A 19627-nucleotide genomic window follows, 5' to 3' on the forward strand; every position below is an offset into this window, starting at 1 on the left:
TGAAGCTCCAAAGATGTTTGCATATTTAACTTTTCTTATATTCTACAGTGCTCCCTTAAATTTTTTTTTTTTTTTGGATTTGCGGTGCATAAAGAAAAGGATTTCTGAAAACCTGTGATGACTTGTGTTTTATAACCTGTATTTTAATATCCTGTACTTCAGCCAATGTGGTCAGTTTAGTGGCTTTTTTGCCATATAGTTTTTCTTGCCAGTATATTGATTTAGCACTTATTTATTGCACGGATAACCCATGAAAGGAGATCACTTTACAAGACATTTTTGAGAGCCTCAGAAGTATGATGAAAGCTCACAACACCAGATTTTTTTCTCCCAGAAAATTACTTTGGCAGTGTTCTGTCCTGCTGTAAAGTGGGGAGTTGGGGGGATTATTTTTGATAGGTTTCTCAGACGAAAAAAAATGACAAGGCTGCCAGCACATGTACAGCCGCTATAGGAATTCTTCACCTCATGTGTAGTGTTGAAGCATAAATAATCAAATTGTCCCTCCCTATCAGGCAGGAAAAGTTGTCTAATGATCTAATAATGCCCTGGAGAAAAATCTGAAAAAGTAGAAGTGTGGCTGAGACCTGCTTTGTCATTTTGTCAAATGTCTACAGCTTGGAGCTGTGACATATTTGGGATTTGTTAAATAATTTTAGCTTCTATTTTGGTGGCAACAAAAAAATATAAAACTGTGGCAAGAGGACTCATGATAATAATGATGCCTGGAGAGGGGCTCAGTTTTATGCTCATTGTTTGGTGTCTAAAATACATTCAAACTGAGTTTTTTTCTCCAGATAGGACACTCTGGGGAGTCTTTTCCCCTCACAGCTGTTGCAGCAGTCCTGGAGCTTTCTACCTCTTTGTAAATTCTGACTGGAATCAGAAGTTGCAAATGAATGACACAAACACAAATAGTGTGTTTTCATCACCCTTATCACTCATGAAAACAAATTAAAAAAAAAAAAAAAAGCTTTTTATCAGTGTCGAGAATGCTGAGGTAAAGATGTAAAAATTAACCCTTCCAGGTGAGGAAAGCTGTGCAGCAGGAGGGCTTCATCAGAAGGAAACGAGGATACAGAGACATCAATGACATTGACATCAACATGAACGACCCTTTATTTACAAAGCAGTGGTACCTGGTAAGTTCTGAGAGAAAATCACAGTAATCACAATTAAGTCATTGTCATTCAAGCCGTTCTGTGCAGTTGCAGTGTTTTCCAACAGTTCTTTCCAAATGCAGCACTTGGGAATGGATCCAAGGCTCTGTTGTGTTGGTTTTAATTGTGCCCCTTTTATATTGGGAAGATCCAGCACATTTCAAGAGATAAATTTCATTTCAGTCAATGGAAAGATCCTTAGAAGGCTTGAAAGAGATCTTTATTGATGTCCTGTGGGCATTGCTGGTGTGCTGATGTGGCCCCTAGAACTCATGTCTTTGAGCTGTTGCCAGGTAAAATATTGTTGTAGAATTATAATAAAAATAATTATAATGTATTTGCTAGCAAAAGTTAAAACTTTTCTTTTCTTATGGAAATTTGAATGTAATTTGTCCAAAAAAAACCCAGATGAAAACTGATGAATTTTGACTTAAGTTAATGTCAAACGAAATTCATATTTTGCTTAATTGTTTCAATTTTTCTGTGTCATATTTTTAGAGTGAGAAGTCTTTAATCATGAAAGAAAAATTATATTTTTACTTTGAAGTGAAATGATCTTTTAATTTAAAAAATTTATAAAGTAATTCTGGTCAGTTTTATTGTTGCAACATATTTATGATGAAATACTCGGTAAATGCAGTACTGCCTTGTTAACTTAAGAAGGATATTATTACTTAAAAGTAATGTTACTTCCTCTTAATCCATTTCTTATGTTTCATGAATCCATCCAATGTGGCTGCAGGGGTTTTTTTTCCTGAGGCAAAAGTTTTCAAATGAATTGGAGGCACATTAGCATGAATGGGATTTTATCCTTGATGAGTCAATAAACTAAAGTGAGGATTAATTAATTTATTTTCTGGTATTTAATAAAAATGTCGCAATGATAAAAATAACAAACATTTAGGAAGCAATACAGTAGATCTCTGATTTCAAGAAAAACTATTTCCTGCTCATAAAAAAGTCCTCTTTAAAATCAGTTGTTCTAACTTTTTTCCTGGATTAACCCACTGACTGACATGTTAAGTGGAAAAGTCCTTTTTTGGGGTCCAAAAGAACCAGTGTTTAACCAAATCTTATAAACCACAGAAAAGTGAATTTTGCCAGTGTTGGGGTTTTTCAGGTTTTGGTGTTTTGGTGGTTATTTTGTTGTTGTTTTATAATTTTGGGGGGTTTTTTGTTTGGTTGGTTTTTTGTTTTGTTTTGTTTTGTTTATTTGTTTGTGTGTTTGTGTTTTTTACAGCTGCATTATTGCAGTAGATATGATTATGGACAGATACATACTCCAAAAACATACGGAATATATTTTCTGTACCAAAGATGCATGCAGAGACATAAAGAAAAAAACAGTGGCTGTGGAAATATGTCAGTCAAGTAAAAAAAGCTTTTTTTTTTTTTTTCACTGATGTACTAGATTAACACTGGTCAAGCAGATGGGACTCCTGGACTTGACCTTAATGTAGCTGAAGCCTGGGAGCTGGGATACACAGGGAAGGGAGTAACCATAGGAATTATGGATGATGGTAAGTGAAGACTGAGTACTAATTTAATACTTTTAAGTAGACTTTTTTCATGTAATTGAAGTTTTAAAAATGATTAAAAAGCAATAATCAATTTCTTGTAGTGTTGAGTCTAAAAAATATGGGGAAAATATGATACAAAGATGGGGTACTAAAGAGTGGATATCCAAGCAATTAAAATAGTTTGGAATTATCACTCAGATTTCTTTCAGGGCACACTGTAATGGCCATTGAACCTAAGGAGAAATTCCCCTTGACTTCTGTAGGCACTGACTGGAGGAGGAAACTGCTGTGCAAAAAGCACCTAAGAAAATGTTTTTTGAATTACATTATTTTCAAAGTCATCCTTGATAGCTGAAATAATGAAACGCTTTCATGTTGAATGTCAATGAAGATCTGCATATTAGATATATTGCTAGTTTCACACTGAGTTCAGGAAAGATGAAGATAAAAGGTACAGTTGAAGTTACAGCTCTTCTACTTAGGGGTTCTTGCTGAAGTACAGGAATTCCATGCAGACCCTCAACCCTCTTTGGAATAAATTTTGAATTTTTTCCTTTAATGGGGCAGAATAAAATTAAAAATAAATAAAATGTCTGTATCCACATATGTTTTCTAGAGTCAGCCAGGATCTGTCCTTAGTTATTTCTGTTCCTCACCTGCTTTCTCCTATGACAAAGGTTTTGTGGAAGTAAGAAAGTAGACTCAGACACCTGGATATTAGGAATAAATTATTTGCTGTGGGGGGACTGAGTTGCTGTAACAGGCTGCCAAGGGAGGTTGTGGCAGTGTTCAAGGCCAGGTTGGATAATGCCCTGAGCAACCTGATTTATGTATTGATGAAAGATCAGTCTCAGATGAGAGATGACCTCTTGTGTCCTAATTTCACTCCTCTCACAGAGGCAGGACTTGGCTCTCAGATTAGCAAGGCATGACTGTGATGGGAACCATGGCAAATTATTTGAACTTTGTGTCAATAAAACTGATGGTCCATCAGATACAGCTTTCAGAGAAGGGAGTAATTTGCCTTATCATTTGTTTCTAGTAACTCTAAAAAAGATGGCCCGAATAACAGGATTCTTCATGGAGATTTTTTATCCATCTACCATTTGGATCAGTAACAAGGGTCTCCTAAAGCAAATCTAATGCTAAGGACCCTACAGAATGAGAAGCAATCTTTCCATCAGAAAAACTACGATGATATGGCATTCTCCTTGCAATTAAAACAGAGCATGTGATGGGGAGGTGGGTGGAAAAACAGGATAGAGTGGTGATGATGAAAATGTAGCATGAGATTGGTGGCCATTGCTTTGTATGTCTTAACTGGCAGTGTAATAGATCATCTTTTCCCAGCTGAGTGTAGATCTGTCACCTCTGTTACACCATCCTCTGGGATTTGTACATTTGCCATGCACAGAAAGATGCCATGCTATAGAATGAGTATATTACACACTGTTAGAATCTTTAGCATGCTACCAAAATGTGGAGCTTATATACAGGTATTTGCTAAAATGGTTTAATCCAATGTTAAAAGTTCTCTTTCATGCATATAAACTGAATTGTTTGCCTTAGTGATCACCCCAAGTCTACTCTAGGTAATTTCCTAATTAGTTTACAGTGGTTAAAAATACTCATTTTTCTATCCTGTACTGGTCCAGTGTTTACTAATCTTGTTAGATTTCATATGCCTTGAGATGACAAAACTCATACAAAGATAAATTGTGATTTAAACCTTATAAATAAATATGATCCAGTCTACAAAACAATAAACTTTGTCATTCAGCTCACTTTTTCAAATGGCATCTGGATTTTGACATAAATAATTGAAAAATCCACATTTAAAAACTGGAATCTGACTTTAATCAGTTGCATTATTCACCATGATTATTTTCCTATGGTTGTAAAGGAATCTTGTTCTGTGATCATTACAAAATCTTTTTTGAAAGTCTTAACCTTTGGTTTCTGTTCTGTCATTGTCTTATTGCAGGAATTGATTATCTGCATCCAGATCTTGCATCAAACTACGTAAGTTCACGCTGACCTTTTCTGTAAGATGTGGATTTTTTTATTACTATAGTCCCTCTGGTACAAAATTTTAAATAGGGAGTAGAACAGCAGTACAGCTGGACTCCTGATCTTGGTGATCATACATTTCCCATTGAATGAAGCAGGCTGAAAATTGGGCTGCCTGTGCAAGGAGTGGAAATGTGACAAGGCTCTTTGTGGAGGAATGACAGTCTTGTGTCACATTAAATAAGCTGCAGCTTGCAATATTGGATTTAAGACAGAAATAAGTAACCTGTGAATTTTCTCTAAGTCCTGCTATTTAGATGCAGAATGCCCCTATCACTTGGAGGGCCATGGAGCTGTGAGCTGTGGCAGGGCAGGTATTAGCCTTTGAAACCACCAGGAACTATTTAATTCCTTTATAAGAGGTGTTTTGATCCAGTGCTTCCCAGCATGTGCAGGGCAGATTGTGTATTCTCAGCACATGCTGTGCAAATTTATTGTTCTCAAATCTACCTCAGCATTCAGACCTTTGGGCTAGAGTGCCTTTTTTAACTCTTTTTCTCCCTCCAGCCCTCCATTGGCACTACCACTCCTATCTTCAGGTCCCTTCCTGAGGGGAGCCCAGGCTGCTTCAGCTGAGCAATGGGGTTTAGTTTGCAATTGCAATTAAATGAAAAGAGGAATGAGGTGAGCTGGAGATTTTGGAAAAAGATGGCAGCCACTTGGATAGAAAGCTCAGAAATGAGGAAGACAGTTATTTTTACATATGGGCAGTTTGGAACATAGAAAAACACACAGGATGAAAACCTATTTGTGTTGCAAGTAGCAAAGCACATTTGGTAGATAATAAGTGGATATAGAAGGCTTTGGAGAAGGCATTTTGGAAACAGCTGACCACAGAATGCAGATTAGCCAGTTTCGCTCCTTATAAACTGGCTTAATAGCACTAATTAAACCCTGTGCCCTGACTGCAGAATTCTCTCTCAGAGAGATAACTCAGTAGGATGTTACCATAAATTGATAGAAATAAATAATTATTTAAAATGCAGCCCTTTTCTTTGAAGAAATTGTGCTCTGTGTATGTTCTAGCATGTGATGTGGGCAAAGCACATTCACTTTTCAGCAGCAAGTGTGGACAAAGTATGTGGGAATATTCTGTTTCTAAAAGTCATGTCTCAAATAGACAAGCAAAAGGTCTGCACAATATACCTCATATAATAGTTCTGTTGTTAACAGAATTTAGGATCATGCCCAGAAAGCAAAACTAGATTCTGCTGTAATAGTGTTTTCTTTTTTAATTCCAAAATATTTTGTGTTTGATGGATAAATATTTGTCAGGTTTAGCAGAAATATATCAGTTTTAGAGTGACAATAGTAAATATTGTGGAAATTAGTATAAAAATGATGCAGAGAAGGGCAATGCACAGACATGATGGTAGAAATCCTGAAATAATGGATCTGGAGAGAAATCTGAGAGTTAAGAGATATTGGGATGAAAACTGGAAAGAAAAGCTGTCTGGACATGGAGTCATCAAGCATTTCATGGCAGTCATGGAAGACTTGTGAGGAGACTGACTTTGAAACAAGGATCTGAAAAGATTTGGGCAGGAGTGGCTTTGTCCAAGTGAGGAGAGGTTCTGTAGCGTAGCAGCAATCAGGCTGTGGAGGGAAAAGGGAAGATTAGCTGGCTAATACAAAATGCAGAAACAAATGGCTGGTTGGTAAGACAGTCATTAAAGGAGCAGCAGAAAGGTCTTGAAGGAGATAAGACCTCCAGGCTTTAATATTGAAATTGAAAAATAGGACTTTTCACATGAGGTCTGTGGTCCTAGGCTGTCACAGTGCTGTGTCTGAGAAGTGGCTGGTTAAGGACAAGGTTGGTTCCTTCTCCTGATGCTAAAATCTGCCATCACCTCCCTTGCCCAACCATGGCAAGACTTGGTTCACCTGCACTTTGCCTCTCCCTGCAAGGCTGCATGTGCCTCCTTGAGTCCCAGGAGTTCCTGCTCTGGCAGCCTCTGCTGTCTCTCAGAGGCCATGGGAACTTTTTTTCCCAAGAGGTAATAATTTGGGCATGGACTAAAGATGAGAGATTTAAATTCCACTGAAGAAAATATCAGTTTAGATTTAAAAATGCAATGAAACTAGTCTCTTAAGCTGGCATAGTAATTATAGTCATCTTTGTACAACTCCTGTACCACATTCTTGGTGTTTCACTATATCTGCATTTTGGGGCAGCTTTCTCTCAAATTCTGTTGTTTATTTTAGGAAATAAAAAAACTTCTCAATTGTATTAAAGCCTGCATACCCTGGCAGTGTATGTACATCTTGCTTGGAAAATTGGGAGCAATTGGAAAGTCTCTCAGAGGTGGTAGGTTTGGCAGCTGAGCATGTTCAAGTATAAAACCTTGGCCTTGGTTCCTCATTTTAATTGGGCTTTTATGATTTTGTCTTTCTGGTCTTCTTGCTTGAATAGTGTAATGGAAGTTAGCACTTAGATGAAATGCAGGGTCAGAGAAGAGAAAGACCTTTCTGAAGAAGAAAACTTTGCACTTTCTTTTAAGACTTGAACTTCTACCTATCACGTGGAATGCACTTCCATCCATATTTTTCTTTGTAGTTTTTTAAGATTTACTGCTTGAATCATCCATTTCTGGTTTTAATGCTCTTTAGATACATGGAAAGACATGTGTCTGCTCACGGTGTGGGTGGACTGCTCTCCCTCCTGGCTTGCTGCAGTATAGCTCCTTGCTTTTCTGGGATCAGGGAGTTATGGCAAAGCTGGAATTTTCCATTCTACTCTGTGAATGCAGAGAGACTCATTGTCAAATGATCTATATTTTCTTCCAAGCCTTGGAAACCCTGCAGGGAACCTTGGAAACCTTCAGGAAATTATTTTTTTCACCACAAAGAGAGCCCTTCATTATGAACTGATAATTAAAAAGCTGGGGTCTAATCTACGCCACGGTTTGCTTTCAAATCATAATGTACATATAAACCCAGCAATATTCAGGATGGATTTCTCCAAGATACAGCATCTGAGTGAGAAAGAAATGTCAAGTCACAGGGGCTGCATCTGAGATATGTCTAATAAAAGGGAGGAAAAGAAACTGTTGGGGATGGACATAGTAAATTATTTTAAAGAAAAAACTAAGCAAACGGGGAGTTCTTGTGCCACAAACAGAAACAGAAGCTGAGTTGTCTCTGGTACCATTTTTTTATTTTGTTATTTTTTCCTTGGCCACTGTCTGCTGGTGAAGGTCAGTGTAGCAGCATTATCCCACTCAGAGTAGTGGGGAGCTGATCATCTCCCAGAAGTGGGTTTGTCCCTGATTAGCAGTAGTCAGAAAAATCAGGATCCCACCAAGAGACTTGGGCCAGGGGGGAAAAATGCTGGTTTATGTGTCTGAGCTCTGCCTGAAGCTCAAAGCTTGTTTCAAAAAACCCAGGAGGGAGAGAGAGAGAACAAGACAAACACTGTAGGAAAGCTGGAGGTGACCATGTGAGTAGGTAAAATTTTCACCAAGTATTGATACATGTAGAACGAGAATCAAACAGCAGTTCTTAGTAATAGATAGCAATTGAAAAGATTTTGAAAATATGTAGAATTGCATCTACAAGCATCAACCTGAGCAGTGGTTCATTGCTGCCTTCCCCAAACCTCCTCTCTTTTCTTCTCTGTACTACGAGTCCTTATGCTGCAGCCTTATCTTCCCAGGTCCTTGCCAGCTGTCACTCAAACTGTACACAGGAAAGGCCCTATTTAAGGAATGAGAGAAGATTTTTTTGGGTTTACCTCAAGGTTAGTCCAAGTTTTCTGTCATCTGCCATTTCTCATTCAGCTGTGAACAGCAGATGGCCTTACCTGTCTTCTCTTCCTGCTTTGTCAGCATCTCCAAACACAAAGCAGTCTCTCCCTCTTCACTTCTGATAACTTGTCTCCAGCCAGTACCACGATGGCTCCCCCTGCCTTGCTGAGAGTGGGAGCATATTTTTGGAATAATTATCTTATCACATAAGCAGCGAAGCAGGGAAATGTTCCACTTCTGTTCTGAGCTGCGTTTGCCATTGTTTGCTAGAGGAACAAAAACACCACTGAATAATCTTTACAGCCACAAAAGGAATAAGAAATAGTACAGGCAATAAATTTCACACTGCAATATGTGCAGCAAAGCATAGCAACAGCAGGAAGGATCTTCTTTTAGAAAGTCTGTTTTTCCTTCATTACCATGAATTTCTGAGTATGATTTGGCCTCCCTGCACACCACAAAAAGGATCAGCAAACTGTTCTGAGCCTGCTTGCAATGATTTACCAGTACAAACCATCAGTATCTCCACTAAAAACCTCTGGGGCCTAGATGTGGGATTTTTGTAGAGCTGACAAAGCTCCACTGGCATTTACTGATCCACACTGCTTTGGCCTTGGTGACCCACCACCTCCCCACCCTGAAATCCCAGCTAATTTTTTTCCTGAATCCAGTAGAGTCCACATATTACTGGTGGGGAGAAAAATGTTGTCCCTTCTCAGGGCAAAATTTGTTGGAAACACTCTGAAGGCATTGAAAAGCTCCCAGTGTCTCTGCACTTAATATGAGCCCAGGGAATCCTCAGGGATCATAAACACAAACCACAGGAGAGTCAGGTTCCTACTGGCTTAGTGTCAGGGAATGACTGCAGGCAGCTTGAGGAGATCTGGTTCCCATGGCATGATTTTCAAAAGACTCTGAGACAGACTGCATTTCCTACTGCATTTCAAAGGGTTATGCAGCACATGCACTAGACACTTCATTTCAATAAACCTTTGCTTCTGATACATTAAATGTATTTTATGGGAAAACTCTATGTGCTGTCGTTGCTTAGCATCTATTTTTAATTGTAATGCTAAAAAATCATTTATTATAAAAAAATAAAGAATAATATAAACTTCTTTCAGCACATCACAAATTAGATTTGGGCTTCGTTGTTTTCTTTTGGGTTTTTTGCTGTTGCTTTGCAGTTGGATTCTTGCTAATAGGTTTTCTAAAATAAACACTAGCATAAAACCTAAAAATTATCAACCAAACCCTGGGATAAATTCACAATACGTCCTTCTGCTAGCACTGAAAATTCAGTTAGAACATTGATGGATGAAGGCTGCTAATGAAATTTCTGCCACAATCTGCTTCAAGAAATTGCTGAGACAGAATGAAGCCTCTCTTTTGACGGGATAGAAGAATGGATGAAGTGTTAAAATGTGAGGCTGACTTATGCCTTAGCAGTCAAAACTGGTAGCCTTCTGTTGGGCTGTTTATGCTGCTCAGGTGGCTTCTGGTGGCTCAGGGGCTTATTTTAGAATTTAGAATATGATTACTCAGGACATGCATGACAAAGTTTCACTGGAAAAAAATGGAAGTTACTGCGAAATTAATTAAATTCTCTTTCAGACATGGCTAATTTTTCTGTTATTTTGTGCAGGATCAGCTTCTGGGCTCATTTCTATGTTCTGTGCAATCTGTTTTGTTTTTTTTCCTCAGAAAATAATAAAGGCTAAAACAGAGATGATGCCATCTCTGATCATATCAGCCAGGCATACAAGGTTCTCAGTGTACCTGGAGGGGTGTCCTGAATTAGTCACATACAGAAAATACTTCAAATCTTGGAAAACATAATGGGTTCCTGCAAACAGCCCTTCCCTGCTCCCAAGAGTCACTTCTATTAAAGGAACATATACTTGGTGCTCGTGTATTGAAGTCTAAATAAGATAACTGTGCAGTTCTTCTGCTCTGTACCTTATTGCTGCTTATCACCAGCACTGCCAATGGGGGAGAGAAGCCTGTGAAAAGGAGATGTCAGGGTCTTCCTATTTAATGAAAGGTAAAAAAATTCTGTAATTGTAATTTGTAGCTTTCAACACAATCTAAAAGATGGGACAGCAGGAAGAATGTAAAGGCTGTTTCTACTCTGGATTATTTCATATGGCCAGAGGACACAGGAAGAGGCTTTTTCTGCAAAAGAGGCTGTGACTTCTGAGGGAGGTTTGTGTCACAGAGCTATGTTTCCAGCTGAAAGCTGGATTTCTTCCGCTGAAAGTTGCTATGTGAATGGCTTTGCTGAAGCCCATTTTAAGAGATCTGGACCCTGAATGCTTGACAACACCTGGGGCTTAGTACCATCCATGCAGCTGGAGTTGACACCACACCACTGATGTTGGCCTCTCCAGGGGGATGCACTGCTGGCTATAAAATAACCTCAAAACTCTGCTCCTTTGGAATCAAAAGGTACTCACATATTGTAGTTGCATTTGCCCAATATTATTTTCAGATCAATGTATGCTGCAAAAAGTTTCCAGCTTTATTCTATATTGGAGCCACCTGAAAAGGAGAATTTTCAAGTTAAATGCATGGCTGGTGTGCAAGCAATGTGAGATGATGCTAAAGATATTACTGTGCAAGCTAACAAGCACTCATTGTCTGCAGCGTTTATTTTTCTCTATAATCAATGCACTTAATCAGTTGCACACTGAGAAAGTGCAAGGTGGCTAATCACTTTAATCATAGAGCACTAGTATTAATTTTCACTTAAGGCATCATCTGTGGAAAGTAAATTAAGACTGTTGAAATGAGAAATGCACAAGGTTGAAAGAGCAGATGACATTTCTGCATCAGTTCTGGCTGGTGCTTTTGGAATTGGCTTGTGCCTCTCTCTAGGGTTTCGCCAAATAAGCCTTTTTATAAAATAAAGTGTCCATGGGGAAATGAAAGTGAAATATTCTTATTGCGGATCAGTTCAACCTAAATTTAAATATTTGACATCCAGAATGTGCTGAATTAAAACAGCAGCAATAAAATTCCATTCTGGTGCTTGGTGCACTTGGCAGAAGAGGGTCAGAGACATGGTCCCCTGGAGGCAGTGAACACCACGTAATTTTAAAATCAAGTTCAACAAATTAAAAAAAAGAGGTTTCCTTTTCCCAGAACTAAAGTAATACATTTTGCATTGAAAATGGCCCAAAAATTTTTTAAAGTTTTTTTTTCCATTTGAAAACCTTTCTTTTCTGTTTCTCAAAGAGGAGTTATTTAGCTGCTGATATTTTTAAAGACCCTAACCAAGTGTGGAAATCCCTGAATACCCACCAACATTTAGATGCAACTTAATTAAAATTCATGCTGTAGTTATTTTTGGTTACCAAGGTATCACCAGGGAAGTCTGAATTAGATGGTGCATGTGGAGCACTGTTCCCTCACAAAGCTTCATCAAAATTTGATGGCATTTAGGAGAGTTTTTTGGGCCCAGTGGTGATTTTGGCCACTTTAAACTACTGGGCTTGATTTTCAAAGGAGAGCTTTGGCCAAGCCCTCTGGATAAGCTAGTCATGCAAGGTAAAAGACTGTAGGAGACCTGGAATTCACAAGTAGTTCCCTTTCTTTTTGAAATCAAAATGGCCTAGATACAGTAAATAAAGATACAGATGTTTACCAATACTTTAAACACCTCTCCTTCACTGTACCTGTAAATTGATTTGGTTAATTTGAAATTAATTCAATCTCTTCCATCCTGGCACTTCATCTTGGCACGGTTGTTTGCTTTGCATTGTTTGATTTTATTTGTATGCATTTGTGTTCTTCATATTAATATTTCACTTCTTGGCAGCTATGTAGGTAGTTAAGATATTTTTAGACACCTGCCTTATTTCAGGTTGCTTTGATTTAAGTATAATGTTAATAATTTCTATTTCTTTCCCAATAGAAGCAATATGCATAATGAACATCTCTTTCCAGGGAACAGAATAGCAGTGCACAATGTCCAATAAAATGCTGGTCACATTGAAATCAATGGTAGTTTTTGTGTGAAAATCAACAATTTGACAGATCATATAAATAGCAGTTTGTTCTACTGTGCATTGCCTTTATTTTTAAAGCATAACAGTAAGAGGCATAGACTTCAGCAGAGCAAATAATGATACCAAGGGCTGTGGAAGCATGACTGCCTGGGATGGCAGGTTTTCCTGTGGAACAGGAGCTGGTGTTTGATGAAACTTCAGCTACTTCCAGTACTGTATAGCTGTTTTTTGGTGAAACTTAAATGTATATAATAGTGGATACCTCAGTCGCATGTTCCCTGTGCTGTCCTTACCTGTAAGCACTGAATTGGGAATTGCTGGAAATGTTTTTCAGGCAAATCGTGTTCTGAAATGTTAAATGAGGTGAGTCTCTCTTTACATATGTACAAAGGTGAGGATGAAGACTGTGCTGTGTTCAAGGACTTCATCATTTCAATGCTAGCAGATGTTTTTTAGAATTCCTTCTTGTGAGAAATTAAATCACTTTAATTCAGTGGCACTTAACTCATTTGCAGGATTAGTCAACCGTGATACCATGTCTGACAGATGTAGTTGAGAAGCTTTCTATCAGTCATCTAATGATGTCTAGGAGATTTCTTAAATTTTAACATCCAGTAAATTACTGTGAATACATTAGCTATGATCAAATATACTAATCTTTAACAGAAGAACTTGGAATGATCATGTACTATTTAAAATCTTAAATACTTAAAAAATTTAGCGTGTGTGGATTTACGTGAGCACATTCTGAAGATTCCACCTTTTCTCTCTGTAATTTTGGATTTAGGTGATTCCACATGGAATAAGCAATGCAAATTTTAATTAATGCCAGAAAATCTAAATTGGTGCATTAAAATTCCTGAGAGCCCAGCTTAACAGTGTTAGTCACATTATAATTTTCCCTTGGGATGCTAATGAGGTCAGCTTACAACTGAAATAACACACAATATGTCTTCAAGACCTTTTAACTCTACGGATTGTTAATCAAGCTGTGTTTTCTTTGTGTGACAGAAGAAATTCAGGTAATAGTTTGCATTATGTTTTTGAGTCTCTTCTCTGAAATTTTCACCTCCTTTTGCTTCATCTACAATGTCACTTTTATGTGTTCATCCACCTTCCATATTCATGCAATTTAGGTGAAACACCATCTGTGTGGTTGTTAACAGTTCTCTTGTCAGCTGAGAAGCCTTTCATGAGAAGGAAAATACCCAACCAGTTTTCTGTCTTGTCAGCTTTCTCTTTCAGTTCCCCTGTGTGAAAAACGCCAGTCACTTGGTTTTAAAAAAAAATTAAAATTTTAATAATAATAAAATGGTTATAAAAATAGTAATACAATTAGAGTAATAAAGTTTAGTGTTAGGACAATTACAAGACAATAAAAGGCAAAGAATTATGGACATCCGGATACTCTTGGACACTAAGTCATGAAAAGCATGACTTGTGAACAAAGGAATCACCCTTAAAACAATACACTTGTTGCATATTCATATATCCTTCATGGTTATCCATACATTCTATTTAAAACAAGAAACTCTGTCTGTTGTATGTCAACTGTTTCCTTTGATCCCTATTCAAGTCTGAGCAAGACCTGAAGAAATTAGTTTCTTCTGATAAGAAGCCATCAATTCCTTTCCTTTGGAAGATTTAGGTGTTCCTAGAATCGAGTATCTCATCCTGAGAAAAGATAAAAAAAAACTTCCCCCCACATACAGAGTCTCTCTATATTTTTTTCCTTCATTTTATATTCATTTTCTTCATTTTAACTACAAAAGCACAACTAATCAATATAACATAATACATATAGTAACTATCTGCGTAGAGCCATGTAATATGCATTTTTCACACTCTGCATCACCAGACTAGCTTTCCCTGTCCTCCCCTCTCCATAACCCACATGGACCAGATCTCTCTGTTGTAGGTCACCCTCCAAACTACTTAAACCAGTTTGATTTCCCTCTTTGCAAAGCTCCAGTTTGGCTGTTCTGTAACAAGAGGTTGGTGTAGCCTCTAGAAGTGTTCATCTTTAAAAACATCCCATATTTGTTTGCTGAGTGCCATTGCAAACACAAGTCCAGTATTGCTGTCCTTTGGTGTGAGCATTGCTGAGAATTGTCAGCTTTTTTGGAGTCTGCAGTGTGGGTGCTGCTGGTCACACACCTCAGCAGGGCAAAGTTGGCTCTCCCAGCATGAGTGACCACCCCTTGCCAGACCATGTCATGCTAAATGACTGTGGGAAAAATGCCAATCACTTGGTTTTAAAAATTTTAATAATAATAAAATGGTTATAAAAATAATAATACAATTAGAGTAATAAAGTTTAGAGTTAGGACAATTACAAGACGTCTGGATGCTCTCGGACACTGAGTCATGAAAAGCATACCTTGTGAACAAAGGAATAACCTTAAAAGCAATAGCCTGTTGCATATTCATATATCTTATACATGATGCATACATTCTTTGCAAATTAAGAACTTTTCTGGTTTTTGTAAACTTCTCTTTAATCTTGTTGGTTCCACAAGGACGGAGAGAAGGTGGAAGAATGTTTGTCTTTTCTGATAAGGAGGCAAGAACTCTTTATGGGCCTCCTTTGCTGACATCTCTGCATGAAGAGTTTCTTGATTATCTCATCTTCCTGCTTGAGCTTGTAACAAATCCTATATCACAGAGCTTCTATTTTAACATTGTGTTGTAACCTAAAACTTCATTTAACACACTATGTAAGAGAATTAATGTAGCATAACTTTCTAACATTACACATATAATATTCATTATAACATTTGAGAAAAGCCAATCATAAAATATGCATTTTTCACAACTGGACTTGAAGGACTGCTGAGTTTGTATTGCAGCCTCTGAGCTATAGGTTTTCTTGCAGTGATGGAAAAAAAAATCTCCCTAATCCCCACATGCTGCTTAAGAGACCTTGGTGCTGGGTGTAATCTGTATTTTGCTATTTTGATGAGAAGAGCCCAGGGCAGATTTTGCTAGATGTTGGGCTCATTGGCAGGAGTAAGATGGTTTAGCTCCCCTTCCTTTCCTGCTTATCCCTCCAGGAGGCTCTAAGTGCTGGCTGCCATCAAAACACTGCAAACACAACCTTTACTGCAGCTCAGTGCAGTAAAGCACATATTTGATGTAGTGACAGGCCTGTCAGCTATTTCTTACAGGCACCTAACTAAGAATAATGGACTTGGACCTCATTTCTCTGCTGCCAGCTTTATACCTCTATTAGTTTTTCAACTTCAGTACGTCAAACTAATGCATAGTCAAAGCATCTGAAGAGGAAAGCTATCCATTGGAAGGGGAAGGTGGGCTAGGTTTTTAATAAAATGGAATGCTAAAACTAGATGAAAAGTGTGCTCAGAGTTGTTGTTTTTTTTTTTCCATAGAAGTCATTGCACAATTTGTATTTCCTATTATAATAAAATAATCCAAGGATTCATATGTCTCTAACAACATATATGCTCTTTTTTCCCCCTTTTAATTTCCCCCTGAATTAAAGAAACCAAGGAGTTCACACCATAACCCAAGGCTTTAAATTTGCTAATTGCCCTGAAAATTCTTAACAGCAACCAGTTGCCTAATTTATTTTTATTTTACTAATTTTATTGCCTTAGCCTTATGCCTCCCTATGAACATATGCCCTTGATGTGTTGTAGGTACAGCTTAAAGGTTTTTGTGCACCCCCTCTGAAAATTAAGGGATGTTTGGCTGAGCAGAAATAGGTTTGAGTTTTGTAGGTTAACTTGCTTTTTGCCTTCAGAGCTCTGGCTCTGAGCAATTAACAACTGGTGATGTGCTTCAGGTTTTTCCCCATCAACCTGAAAATTGTGGAGCAGGCTAAGAATGCCAAGAGGTGAATCATTAAGCAGTGTCTTTATTATACACTGAAATTCATTTGGCTGCTTCTTTATAATAAAGTCTCTTGTCTGCCTCATTCCTTTTTTTTTTTTTTTTTTCCTATGTCAGGTAAAGATGCCGGGGAAAATAATGGGGGGTACTTCAATAAGCCGGTTTTATTTTTAAAAATTGATTGCAAAAAAGAATTCTCTACTTTTTAAAAATTCTGCCCAACATAAAATTTTCTCTGAGTCTTTGTGGTTCTCATTGTTTTGGTTCTGTTTGACTACACACCTCTGAGCTAAGAATTAGCAAACAGCCACGGGGTTGGGTGGCATTTAGCTGGATGTATTTGGATTTTCATTTTGTTCACTGGGAAAACGCCTGACAATCTTGGTACCTAAGATTTAATTTCTTATTTCTTTCCAGTTCTTTGGAGCTGGGAAATATCTGTGCTTAGATCTACCTGGGTGGTATACAGCACTGCTGTACTGCCCATGTGCTTCACCCTGTGTGAAATAAAAAGTGTGTTTACCCCACCCCTTTTTTTTTAAAGATGCTCACATGCTGGAGAGCATCAGCCAGCAGTGTAACTAATGCTGGTTTTCTCATTTTGTCTGCTGGGGAATAGGAAGGGCATTATTGTGGTAAAAGTAAAATAAGTGATTGTGTGACATTGTAGTGCTAAGTGAGATGTAGAGAGGATCATCAGTTACTTCACAAAGAAATCTGTTTAATATAGAAAAAGAATACAATGTGATATGACCTCAGCAAAGCTATTTTTCTTCATAACTGTAACTTTAAAAATAATGCTACCTTAATAATGATAAATGCAAATGCTAAAGTGAGACTCCATGTTTTTTTCAACTGCCTTTTTGTTTTTTGCTTTTAAACCTAAGAAGTGAAAAACGTTCAGCTTTGCAAAGTAAGTTTTTAGATAAGAAGTGGGGGACAGCCCACCTGTCTTCCCATAAACTCTCAAGCTGGATGATTAGAATTCTTACCTCTTGTAAGCTCAACAATTTTAACTGTTGTAAATTAAGCAGTAGGAACTTGTTGTTTGCAGTCAGTTTATCTTCTTTTGACTGTAATTCCACTAGTTTTTCCTTTGGCCTAATCCCAGATGCTTGGTGATTTTTGAGGAAATTGAAGTTTTTTTTTTACTAATAACTACAAAATGAAATCACTGCTGTGGTGAGCTCTTTAATTGCTCCTTCTGTGGCCAAGTAGAGCCTGTAGTGAATACCTGGAACTGGAATCCCAGGAGGGCTTACAGGCACCTCAGGTACTATTCTGGACCCAAGACACAACTCCATCAATTTCAAATGGTGTTCTGATTTATTATTCTGTGGCTGTTTTGAAAAGAAGAACAGCAGAGAAGTGTGCTGCTGTCTTATTTATTATTCAAGATCTGGCTGGCATTGGCTCAGTATTTTCACTTTTGTGGTGTACCTATAAGAACTGGGTAAAAGGCTGCAGTTTCTGGGGAGACATGGCAGATTTCATCAGCTGTGAATTTACTCTTTAAGATTAATATTTGTGAAAAAAACCCATTATTTTGTGGATATATTCTTGGTGTTTACATGGTCTTCAAGCCAGCTCTCAATTTGCTGGATATAGAACATATAGGAAATAGGAAATATAGGAATATAGGACATATAGGATATAGGAAATATAGGACATGTACATTAGTTCACATAGACGCAGAGGTATTTAAAAAGTTACAGGGTTTTTTTTTTTTAATTTCCATTTTAAAATCCCCACAAACCAAACCAAAATAAAAGTGTGCTTCCCATGGCAGAGAGGAGAGAGCTTATTGTACAATGGCTGACTTAGCAGCAGTGTCTCTGCTTTTGTTAATGATCTTTAAGCCTTGCAGCACCTCTCCTAGCTTGAACATGTTGCCTCCTTTTTTGCCTTTTGGTGGGCATATTCTATTTATTTAAGCCTATATGTACAAAACTGAATTTCATTTTGCCACCACATGATGTTCAGGCTTATTTTAATTCAGTTTCCCTGAGATGTTTTATGTTGTGATTTGAGTTTATGGCTTTGCTTGCTCTTTGGATCAGTGAAGAAATCCAACAAACAAACAAAAAAAGGTATCTTTCTGCCTCAGATCTAGTACAGGACTTTAATGTCATGAATAGAGTCAGCCTGTGACCACTGAGATGTGTCTTTAATTGTCTCCTGCACTAGCACGTGAGCATAGGCATATTTCTTGACTTACAGAAAAAAAGGGAACTGTATGTGAATTACACTGCAGAAGCCTGTGAGGTCAGACAAAAATTTATGGGCTTACTGCATTATTCAAGGTACATAATTTTATTACAGTGCTGAACAATTCATGGGACAACTGATTTATTGTTAGTGTCGTATTTTGCATAATGAATTTTTTTCCACAGATGATTTTACTGCATGTGTTTTAAAAGGTACAAGGCAATTCATTGGGAAATTCTAGTCTAAGGTTATTTTTATGGAAAGCAGAATTTTATACAGAGGCAAAAGTAATCTATTTGTGTCATGGGATACAAGCCATTACTTAATAAATTATTGAAAGGGTCTCATCCTGGGATCTGATACTCTTCTGTTAGTATTTTATTTGGTGTAGAGACTAGAAAGCAATAATAGAGATATTCCTTAAAGAGCAATACCATTCCTCGCTGTAGTAGCATTTTTGCAATATAATAGATGTTATTTGTAAGTAGTGGTGTACAGATAGTGACTGATAACCACCAGATCACTGCAGCAATGAGCTGGTTTGGTTGAACATCAGGGATTAGATTGTAACTCCCAGTGCCAATGACCAGTCTAAGGCCAGACCAGCGCTGGAGGCTGGAGGCTCAAATTCTCCCTGAGGTTAAAAACCAGGCAGCTCCCTCAGATGTTGAAAATCAAGTGTTAAACACTTCAAGTCTAAGAGAAGGACCTGCCAGTAGACAAGCTAGGCAAGAAAACAGGGCACTGAATCACCTGAGTGGAAAAGCCAAGTGTGCCCGTTCCAAGTGCTATTGTGGATCCTCATCTGCACTGGTTTTAATTGCAGCCTCACAGGTTCCTGTGCTGATTAATTCTCCATATTAGCAATAAACTCCTTCTTGCTGCCTGCTCGGGACTCCAGCCTATGGAGAACAATGGCAAAACACAGATTTTAATATTCACTTCGCAAAACACAAAATATTTAAGCCATCCACTCAAGCAGTTCCCTTTGTGGTGTTTTTATTTCTTACTTTAGCTTAAAAAAAAATTAACAAAAGCTGACCCTAAGGTATTTGTGGATT

General features: G+C 37.8%; 1 protein-coding gene across 2 annotated transcripts in view; it reads left to right on the top strand.

The window, feature by feature from the left end:
* Window positions 1-19627, top strand: part of PCSK2 (proprotein convertase subtilisin/kexin type 2) — a 97227-nt gene that overhangs the window by 48542 nt on the left and 29058 nt on the right. For both annotated transcript variants that reach the window (XM_030269235.4, XM_030269236.4), the window contains 3 exons: window positions 1029-1142; window positions 2572-2680; window positions 4665-4702. In XM_030269235.4, the coding sequence (XP_030125095.3) occupies window positions 1029-1142; window positions 2572-2680; window positions 4665-4702 (261 nt within the window). The remainder of the gene's footprint in view (window positions 1-1028; window positions 1143-2571; window positions 2681-4664; window positions 4703-19627) is intronic.

Source organism: Taeniopygia guttata, chromosome 3 (genome assembly GCF_048771995.1).
Source record: "Taeniopygia guttata chromosome 3, bTaeGut7.mat, whole genome shotgun sequence".
Lineage (NCBI taxonomy): Eukaryota > Metazoa > Chordata > Aves > Passeriformes > Estrildidae > Taeniopygia > Taeniopygia guttata.